Source organism: Porites lutea, chromosome 3 (assembly GCF_958299795.1).
Source record: "Porites lutea chromosome 3, jaPorLute2.1, whole genome shotgun sequence".
NCBI classification, from domain to species: domain Eukaryota; kingdom Metazoa; phylum Cnidaria; class Anthozoa; order Scleractinia; family Poritidae; genus Porites; species Porites lutea.
The window spans coordinates 1549468-1560220 of record NC_133203.1 but is presented as its reverse complement, the minus strand read 5'-3'; the positions used below and the strand labels follow the sequence as shown (position 1 = coordinate 1560220).

The window sequence follows — 10753 nt, the reverse complement described above, 5'->3', positions numbered from 1 at the left end:
TCCTAAAGATATCCATACATTGTCCAGAGATTAGGTTATGAGAATTAATAAAATGATCACCAAAGAACAAATGCCTTGATCTTTTATGAAATTCTCTCAACTAATTCTTTAAGAAAATGTTTAGACATAACTTTGGAGAATTTGTATGTGGATATTGGGACTTAAAGGGTTAATAATAATATCAGATATAGCAATAGTGTTTTATAGGCCTCTCCCCTTAAGGAGATTTTTAGGGACAAGAAATGAGCTAGTTAAAATTAAACATTACAGCAAGAAAAAAAAACTGACAAGAGGGAGACCAATTGATCATTTCAGTGCTAGCGTTACCCAGGAGTCGAACTCGGGACCATCCTACCTGGAACAAATCCAGCTAGGCGTCTGGCCGGAAAATCAGGGTCTCCTGCTGATCCAACGGGATCAGGCCGGGAAATCACGGTCTCCTGCCAGTCTCACGGGGTCAGGTCGGGAAATCAGGGCCCCGTGCCATTCCCACGGGGTCATGCCGGTTAATCAGCCCCCCCCCCCCCCCCCTGCCAGTCCCACGGTTTCTGCCGCAAATACTCCATCGTCCCCGGCTGACAGAAGTATGAATTTTTTTCATTTCACACCAGACACACATTCATGCATGCCCTCCAAATCGATACTAGTTATGAAACATATTAAGATTCTACACGTTCGTTATTAGAGACCTATGATTTATCAGCGCGCGGACGCACAGCGTAGGCTCGGAGATATTTTGGAAAATTGCTTAAAGCTAAACGCAACTGTTCGTTTTAAATGCCAGTTTTTTGATATTTATTTCGTCTGTGTCAGAAGTGGAATTTCAAACCAGGGCATTAGTACATCTCTCAATGTGTTTTTACTCCACATTGTCACTCCCGTGTTGCCTTGTTAGCTCAGTGGTTAGAGCACTGGTCTCGTAAACCAGGGGTCGAGGGTTCAAATCCCTCACGAGGCTGTTTGCTCAATTTTTTTTTTTGGAAAAACTAAGCTAGGAGGTCATCTTATTCCTGTTTTCTTCAACGTCTTAAATTTTCAAAAATTGTCGCCGTTCTATTTAATCATTGAGAATTTCCATCGAAGAGTGAGGTTTTGTATGGTAAATTACGAAATCGTGACTCTATTATTAACACTAGGTTTCGAACATTAATCAGTTAACCCCCATAAGATATTCCTCAAAATTTCTCGAAAACTTATACGAAACTGAAATCTCTAGTGGAAGAGTATGCCCGGTCTTTTTATCTGCCTTGTTGTACTTTAAAATTGTTTTTGCGCTTATAGCTTTCATTGGAATGGTCCCTCTCTCGAGATGCATTTATAGACATCAAAAAGAAGGGGAAGAAGGACAAGTAAAATGACAAATAATCGCAAAAGGAGATCATCCCTGTTTAAATAAGTCTTCAGTGTTTTTATTAAGCGGCTGCGACGAATTCTCTCTTTACATATCAGTAAAAAAGTAGTGTACTAGCCTCGAAAGGGATTTGAACCCTCGACCCCTGGTTTACGAGACCAGTGCTCTAACCGCTGAGCTATCGAGGCCTGAGTTGTTACACAAAAACAAGAGTATTGAAGTTAGTCCGCAAGGCAGGGGTTTGAAGGTAAAAGAAAAAAAAAGGGGGGGTGGGGGGGAGTAACTGTAGGGCGCACGTTTACAAAAAGGGCGTCAATCAATCGTGTACGCGCTTTTATTCCCCGTCTTTCGTCCACTTCAAACACTATCCACACATTCTAGTTTAAAGTTGGGCAACATTTTATGTTTTGGGGAACTGAAAACCGTTGATATCAAGATTCTAAGGCTTACATTATCAACATTCCCTGAATTAAGTCATTTATATATGTAAGTTGCCAAAATTATTATTGTTCATTCTCTGAATGAACAAGGCTACCGTCTTGTATGTATTCTGTCACATGGTTTGGGTTCATATTTGGCCTGATTCTCTTTATCTTTTTCTCTTTATTTCGCCTTACCGCGGTAACTTTGTTTACCAGGGGAAACGAAACTTAGAGCTTTATATACCCAACTACCTGTGAGTGATCTAAAAAGATCTGAATGGACATTTCATGCCTCTAACATAACATTAGTTACCAGGTCGGCCACGTACATTATTTGGTAGGAAGCCATATTGTTTTCTACAAATGGCGGTATTTTTTAAACGTCGTCCTGTACTTAAGTTGGATTTATGATCCTCGTTGGCTTTCATTTTGAGTTCTTTGAAGAAGGACCCATGCATTGTTCGTAAGTAATTGTTTTTTGGTTAAACTGGAGTTAATTTGCTTCGACATGCTTTGCTCTCCTTTCCTTCTTGTTTGCAATGACCATTCACAGCTAAATGATAGACCATTTTACAGTTGTGGGCTTATTGTTCTAGCCTTGGAGTGAATGAGAGGCTGACCTTGTTTTGATATAAAGTTCCTCCCTTTTCTTATGGAAATCATGCCTTAACAATACTAGCATAAGAATAACATGATTTACATAATAAAGCAGAAAGGGTTGTGTCAAAACAAGGTAAACTCCAGCCTAGTTTCAACCTGTAACTGTAAAATTTATGTGATCCTTAATGGCTATCCATTAAATATCCACACCCCCCATTTTGATGATTTGATTAACTCCTGCAGAAAATTTTCGCTGGGTTTAAACTTTAAGCTTATTCTTAGAACCTTCTCAGAGATAGAATTAAGCTTAATGCGTGGTCCTTACCCCTTAGAAAATGTGACGGTTTTATTTTTCCTCTTCAGAAAAGAGGCTTTTACAGCACTTTTCATCAGAAAATTGTTTCATCTTCCCTATATCTATGATGTATGTAATTCTCCCTTTACTCGCCAGAGAATTATTGGAAAGTTTTTCTATATAATTCCGATTGTCTTATAGCGGTATCAATTCCTCAACACTGCACACTCTGATTGATAACTTGAAGGGCCTATGACATCTAACCACAGAACTTCTTCTTGTTCTTGACTTAAAAGTCTCTGAGTTTGCAACATTTTATGAACTATGACATCAGAGGGTAAGATTGAAATAATATCCGCCAATGTTTACAGCTCACTGTCTGGGAGTGAGAATCGTTTCCCTAAATTGGTAAGGTAGAAGTTTTTCTTCGACAGTTTGTGGCCTTATAACAACTAATGCTATAAATGGGTTTCTTGGGAAACTGGTTAATTTTATTTCCTGCAAATGTCAATGTTTCCTGAAGTGGAGCCCAGGGTAATGAACAAACCGGCCATAAAGCGTTTATTACATACTGTAATATACTGTTTTTGTGAAGTTGCCATTTTTTCTTGAAGCCTCATCAAGACCCCCCCCCCCCCCCCCCCCAACTTAACACCCTCTTACCCCCATAGATATTACAACTAAAAGGTGTTATAATTATCTTTTAAGGTCGTAGACATTGACCTTGATATTTTAGTTGTAACCTCATTATGGATATATATATATTTGAGTATTTTGATTTGTTAGTGTCTTCTACAGAAAGGAAAATGAATATTTAAGCACTAGACCACACTTTCTGTGGGATTACCGGCGTCTTTAATTTATAAAATAACTTAAAGTTTTCTATGAGTTTACCGGCACAATAAACCATAGTTTTTTAACCAATCAGAACGTGCGTACTATCATACTTATTTTATAAAACTTGAATAATGAAAATAACATATATATACTGTATATTTATAGTCATTGATGAGTTTTACTGTGCTTTGAAGAAACAAAACAAATGAAGTAACCCGCATACCACCCACTGACCAACAGTTAAAGTTTACCACAGCCCCATTTTACAGTTCTTTTTGTCTCAATACAACCTTTCTTTCCTACGTTAAAATTGATTGAATAGCCACAGCACAGCCCAAATTGCATGATTATAAAGCAGTTGATGTGAATCAGCCATTAACCTTTCAAACACTTATATCAAAATTTGAATTCTCATTTGTTGCCCTTATACATGTACATTTCCTACAGATGTAGTAGGGGAAATTGCCAAAGTATGAAGCAAATTCAGCTTTTTTGATCATGTTCTTAATTCTTTTTACCACTTTGTTAAAATAAAGTTTTGATACTACAGGGAGAAATTTGATCCTAATTCTCGTAAGGTATAAAAGGTTAGTACGCTGTATCTTACCTGCGGACATGGAGCAGGGCAGAGTCTGGGCTGGTGTTTGTAAAGTGCTTTAATTGCTTTATCCTTCTCAGCTTGCGCATGAGCCCTAGCTAATTCGTTTTCTTTTCTCTCCTTTTCCCTTGCATCTTTCTCTTTTCTTTCCTGTTCATCTCTCATTCTTTCTCCCTCTTCAGAACAGCAACCTTTCCCGCATGACGCAAGACACGTTTGCTTGCACTGTGGGTGACATTTGGAATTATCTTCTTGTTTCTTTTGTTCATCGTGTTGCTTAGCCGCAGTTTTCGTCTTTTCTTCCGCTTGATCTTTAGCCTTGTGATAGTCCCTTATTTTCTGATAATGTAAGAAGTGGTGCCCTCTCTTCATTTCTTCGTCCGCTGAACAGCACCCGCTGCCGCACGCGGGCAGGCAGTTAGTGAGGCACGATGAGTGACAGTGTTTTGCGAGACCTGTTGTGACGGAGACTTTGTCATGCTCAGGGCAGCATCCGGGCTGACAAGATGCTACACAGCTGTGCAAGCATTGAGGATGGCAGTGAGCCCTGAAGTATTCGTCTGCAACAGAATAATTATACAGGAGCAAGATTAGCACAATATGTTATTACTAACCCCTCTGTGCGGGAGGTTTTGAGTGCGATTCCTAGGCGTGATCTCAAATCCTTGTTTTCGACTTTGTTTCCTTTCCTTGTAGCTTTAAGTAGCTGTAGATAGCCTTAAAAAGGAGCACTGTTGGAGGGAGGGGGTGGGGTTGGGGGGGGAGGGAAGGGGTAAAATGAGCGCACCGTCGGCCTCAGGTTTGTCAGTTTCAGTTTGTAAGTACTAGGGACTTAAAGGTCCAACGACGGCAACGAGAACGTCAAAAAAAAAAAACAACAACAACAACAACAACAAAAAAAGCAATAGGTTTAATAAGAAAAACAACAACTTCGCTCGTGCTTCACACTTTTTTGTATATTTCTTTCCCGTTTTTGCACGACTACGACGTGAAAATGTCTTATTTCGCGTTTTGTGGAGGACGTAAACAAGCAACGACGAAATTTTATTTCTCTTTCTGAGCTTGGATATGGACACTTGAAATTCAGCTTCAGGAGGGTTCGCCTACATTTGACAAAGTAAGTGGGTAGGAATATTTGCTATAAAGACTGAAAGAACGCAAATTCACTTTTTAAGCGACGTTTCCGTTGCCGTCGGATCGTTGGATCTTAAGGTCCCTACTGTTATGTGTTATCGACGTAGAATAAGGACCTTTACCCTGTATTCAACAAGTAATATTTCTGTTTACCTAATTTATTGTTAGTGCTTTTCACGTGAAAACGAAACTTGGAATAGAGGGACTGAAATTAAAATCACAGAATTCGCGACAAAAAGATTAACGCACTGGAGGCCTTATTCATTGCCGGTGTACAAGTTCTTAGGACCTTTTTTATTTATTCAGTTCCTTACTTACATTCGGATGCCGCTCTCGTAAAGGAAGATTGTTAGAAATACGTACCGTTATGCCATGACTTCTCTCTGTGAACCGCTGACACAAAGGTTTCGGCAGCCACCTTGTCATTTCCCTTGTGCCCTAGGATCTTGTCCACACCGTGCTTTTTAAGATGCTCTGTTATATCCTGATGAATCTTCTTGTCTTTCACGCCAACAATATGAACAGCCTTGTACCCGAGACTTCCAAGCATCTTGGAGATCCTCTCCCAGTCTACAACCGGTGTTATCTTGTATTTGTGGTTTTTGAAGGTGACTGTCTTCGATAAACTTGTCAGTGGTGTTCCCTTGACTTTCAGCTTCTTCGTTAACTTTGATTTAATTGTCCTCGTGTTTGCTTTGTGTTTAGGTTTTTCGCTGTCTTTACTTTTATTGTCTTCTTTTTTGTTTCTATCATTGTGTTTCGCCGGCTTTTGAACACTTGTCAGAGTTGTAGACTTTTTCTTATCTTTTGCGCTGGAAATCTCCTCTTTCAAGAACTTAAATTTCCTAGGCGGTTGCAGAACTTTGACATACTCTAGTAATTTCTGAGCGTCGTGAATTTTCTCGTTTTCCGGGCTCAGGTCATTTTGGTGGAATTTCATTACCCCCTTAGTTTGCTGCGAAAGGAGAGGTTCAATAGAGTGAAGAATCTTAATAGTGTCTTCTGGTATAAGTCCTTCAGCGTATCTGGCTAAGTTATTTTTCCTTGTACTTGGCCCATCTGTGGGTTTCTGAGGCCTCAAATGTTGTTTATGAGGTGAACTCTTTTTGGGTGGAACAGCGTCTTGCTGCTTTGCTACTTTCTTAGTTTTCTGTTTAAAATCGACACTGACGTGAGGTTGGACGACATAGTGATCCTCTGGAAAGAAAACCAAAAAAAAAAAGAATTTTGTAAGGGTAAAAGGCAGGCCTGTGTATCTACAAATCCTAGTATCTGAGCGACAGAATTAGTCATGCAATTAGCAATTACTGGTTTCAAAGCTACAAAAAGTGCTTAATAAGAGAAATGTTTTTCCCATTGTCAAATCTGCCAAGACATTCAGTCACAGAAAGAGAAGTTTCAGAACTCTCTCATGTCCACATAAGGGTACTGTAGATTGCGTTGCATCATGAAAAAAGGTTGGTTCCTGCTTTCGGCAATGTCTCTATTGATCACCTATTTCTTAAACTTGAATCTGGAAAAAGAAATTATTGTTTTGGAAAAAAGTCTGGAAAAAGTCTTGAATTTTGAATCCGAAAATCTGTACCAGCCCTGCATACGTCAATGGTCGTTGGTAAACAGCTCTTCTTTGAGGCTTTGCTTTCTTCACAGAAAAAAAAGGTAACATCTCTTTACTCACCACACAAGTTACAGGTCTTTGCGCAGTGTTCGCGCATGGCTTTTGGAGAAGTCTTGCAAACCCCAGATTTGGCTAATGTCTCGCAGTGTTCAATCTGGTCATGACACTCTGTTGATAAAGGATAGTTTGACATTCTTAGGATTGTGTGCAGGTAGCTATATAAGGAGGTTTCCGTATGTCTTGTTTTAGTTTCTGTATACGATGGTAAAAGAAGAGGCTTTTTGACTTTTAAAACTGTAATAGCTATTTTACACTCGGCAGTTTTGTGTTTCGTAACCCACCCTTTGAGTGGAAGCGAGGCTGGGGTTGACTTCGTTGATACAATCCTTAATGCTTTTTAAGTGTTAATTTGGCGACTTAGCATAAGATCAACAATATTTACGTATAAAAATAAAGTCAACTCTTGCCTCCCTTCCACGCAAAGGCAAGGTAACAAAGTACAAAAATGTAAGGGCCAATTCTAGATTCAGTAGAACCTCAACAACTGAAAAGTTCCTCTTATAATATCACTTCACGGAGGCACATATATATGCTATGCACTGCTGCCCAGTGGAATACAGGGAGATATCCCACGGGTTTTGTGGTAATTGGAACATGCATTACCTGAGGGTAGCTTTCGAAGAAGTGTTTTACCGGTCTTCTTGATATGATCAGCTGAAAATAATGTATACATTTTTCAGTCAACAATAAGGATTAAGGAAAGCTTAGAATATGAAAACAATGAAACACAAGACCACAAGACTCGGAAAACATATATGCAGGAGTATGTATGTTTGTGAGCTGTCAGAGCCCCTAACCCGGAGCAAGCAACTCCCATACTAGGCCTATGTCCGTTTTTACGAACCAGTTTATTTTAGGGCACTTTTTCCGGCGAAAATAGAATCTCCACCATGTCTGTGAGAACATTCTAAGTATAAGATATCAAAAAGGAAAACTAAACGTTATCAAAAGGCAAAAAATATCATTTGTAGGTCTGTAGGTTTTGTTGACTGGTTTGAAAACCGTTCTAAAAATAAACTGGTCCTTGAAAACGTCGTGACACGAGCGCAAGGAAGTTGCTTGCTCCTGATTATGGGCTCCTGGAGCTGTGCAATTACTTACCGATATTTGCCTCTAATAAATGTGCAACATCATGCTCAGCCTCCCTAACTCTGCTAGCTGTGAACCAATAGGCATTTTCCTATGTTAGTTTATCGCCTGACTCACGATAGTGAGAAAGTTAACTGTAAGTGATTTTAGCGGACAAAACTTCGCCATCAATCAGGACCAGAATGACTATTGTGAGACGAACCATACCATTTTACCTATTCTGTGAAGGTAGCACCGAAGTCGCTCCAAATTGTTCTTTTGAGTGTGAAATAATTGCTTGTCTGTTTCCAATTTACTGATTCATTTAGGGTAAAAAATAGTGAGTAACTGTTTGTTAATAACTAAATAACTCACCAATGCTCTCGTCAACCAGTTTGTTGATAATGTTCTGCGCAGCTACCCATTCTTTGCCTGGAAAAAAAAGTAGGTGGAGTCCTTAAATACTAAGGTGTTTCCTGGTATTGCGAAAACTATTTTTGCCTGTGGCTTCTGCAATGTGATGTGGGTATTACAGTGGAGAAACAGTTATGTCCTATAACCATCTGCAACTCCTCTGAAGAAGCAGCAATCAGCATATTTGATTTTTAAAAAAAATGAAACTGGCATGACGACGTTAGGCATTACAATTTAGCGTAGACAAAAATGATAACGCGAAAGCGCGGGGAAAGGACTGAACACGACCTCCGGTGCTCAAATTTCCGTTCTGTCGTTTGCGCGCACCCACGTCACTGTCTTTTCGACGCTGTCTTGGCTAAATCATGTCTGCCTATTGTGTATGCGATAAAGACCTTATGAGCTGGATCACGGACTTTCGCAGACTGCGGCCTGCATACTTCTGGATTGAATGGTTAAATACATTCGACCAAGAAATTCTAAGATTTAGTGGTCGCTTACGATAATAAATGGAACCATAAGAGTTTTTTTTTTCTGAGGAGAATTCCCGACACATCTGTGTTAGGGTTGATTTCCAGTGTCGCGAAATTTTTACGTGCGTACTTGCGTTAAATTTACGTTCGCAAATAAAATAGAGGCAACCTCGCTTCACTTCTTGTTTAAGCTCAGCACTTTTAATCTTACCTCTATTTTATTTACATGATTAAAATTTACGTGCGTTAACGTGCGTAGCCAAAAAACGCGTCAGTGGAAACCAACCTTTAGGAAGAGAATTGATTTCATGTTTTTTTGCATAATCTGGGAAGCGTTGTACATACATGTACGGCTAAAATGAGGCGAGATTCGACTTTACGTTTATGCGCGGTTTTCCTTACATTGCCTATATTTTATTTACCCGCATAAAGTTACGTGCGTACGCAAGTAAAAAAATGCGACAGGGGAATTCCATCTTTAGGGGAGTTTTTACAGAATTTAGTTAAGTGCGACGGCTTTTGAGAGAGACTTACTCTTCTTTGACGATGTTTGAGACGCAGCTTTGTAGTTTAGTCATCTGATAATGTAAATATTCTTAAATATTTTAAAATGAAATGTCTTATAGTCATTGCGTTCTTTAATGTGAAACAACTGACGATATTTTGTAAAAAGGAAATAAGAGAAGTGTTATCACTTGTCATATTTACTCCGTACCTCGACCAACAGTCATGACCAAAACATGACTAACAAACGTATTTTTTAGTTTAGAAAACATCTCTGGGAACTTTGAAATTCATTTCCAAAATGATGAAGAAATTAATAACGATCTCTTTTTCAAAGCTTGGACTGAGGTGAAATATATGATCCCAAGAGAATCACAGTAAGAAACAGGAACCTGCAGCTGTGCGACAGGTTTTGAAATATTGTCTTGTCTCAACTTTAAAAAAATCTCGTGCACTTTTAAACAAGCTATACTTTTTTAAGTTTGGATAAACGGTTTAGTACTTGGATCGGTGAAAGTACGAATCTGTCGACTAAAAATGTTGTTGACCGTTGAATTTGATAATATTGGAACATCAATATTTATAAGTTACTTTAGGAGATGTCTTGATAGAAGTACCTTTTGAATTTCGCTACAGCGCCGGGACGTTATTACAAAAAGAATCAATAACTTAAGACAGCCGCTGATCAGTTGGAAATCAACTTACCTTTGATATCAAAACGTTTTTCCGCTCTTTGAGAAGTCTTTGCGCCGAAACAGAACCAAACTAAATGGCACAGAGTTACTGCGATTACTAAAAAACTTCTAGATTTCATAATAGTGGATTATTAAAGCCTTCCCGTGAGGAAAAACAAAATTAAGAGATTAATGATAGGCAACTTTGGATCAGAGTATAAAAATCATGGCAAAATTGCTTTGACGCGCTTTGAAAAAGCGTCGATCACCAACTCGACTTTCGCGCGAACCAGAATTTGTGTTGCTTGGAGCAATATAAATAAATTAACAGAAAAATTAATCAAGCGAAATAAACAAAGTCAGGGGTACCACAAACAGCTTTTGTTGACTTGATAAAAGTTAGCTTGTGGCTTTGTCAAAGGGTCAAAGAGGTAACTACGAGAAATTACCCACCGTTGACAATAATCATTTCAGAAGTCTTTTCTTAGTCAATACCGTTAGGCGATGGGGCGAAACTCGCCAAAGATTGAGTTTGTGTACTCCAAGGTAAAAAAATAATTTTATAGAATGCCACCAGGTGGCGATCTGTAAACAAAATGGAATTGCGAGCATAACTAAGAAATTTCAAGGATTATCGACTTTTTAATGGTAGTTTTTCTTTTCCTTTCGATTAATCTGAAAACTAGCACGATGACATTCTTGCGG

At 38.9% G+C, this 10753-nt stretch overlaps 1 protein-coding gene and 2 non-coding genes across 3 annotated transcripts in view; 1 reads left to right on the top strand and 2 right to left on the bottom strand.

Annotated features, from left to right (window-relative positions):
• The window catches only part of LOC140930153 (uncharacterized), an 11793-nt gene extending 1450 nt beyond the window's left edge, over positions 1-10343 (bottom strand). The window contains exons 1-7 of the mRNA XM_073379817.1: positions 10080-10343; positions 8359-8415; positions 8017-8073; positions 7519-7569; positions 6916-7023; positions 5601-6434; positions 4113-4663 (exon numbers count right to left, since the gene is read on the bottom strand). Of these exons, the coding sequence (XP_073235918.1) occupies positions 4113-4663; positions 5601-6434; positions 6916-7023; positions 7519-7569; positions 8017-8073; positions 8359-8415; positions 10080-10188 (1767 nt within the window). The 5' untranslated portion in view covers positions 10189-10343. The remainder of the gene's footprint in view (positions 1-4112; positions 4664-5600; positions 6435-6915; positions 7024-7518; positions 7570-8016; positions 8074-8358; positions 8416-10079) is intronic.
• Trnat-cgu (transfer RNA threonine (anticodon CGU)) lies at positions 886-958 on the top strand. Its single transcript has one exon. It is a non-coding gene; the product is annotated as a tRNA-Thr (tRNA).
• Trnat-cgu (transfer RNA threonine (anticodon CGU)) lies at positions 1467-1539 on the bottom strand. The gene has a single exon. It is a non-coding gene; the product is annotated as a tRNA-Thr (tRNA).
• Positions 10344-10753: the final 410 nt, after the last annotated feature.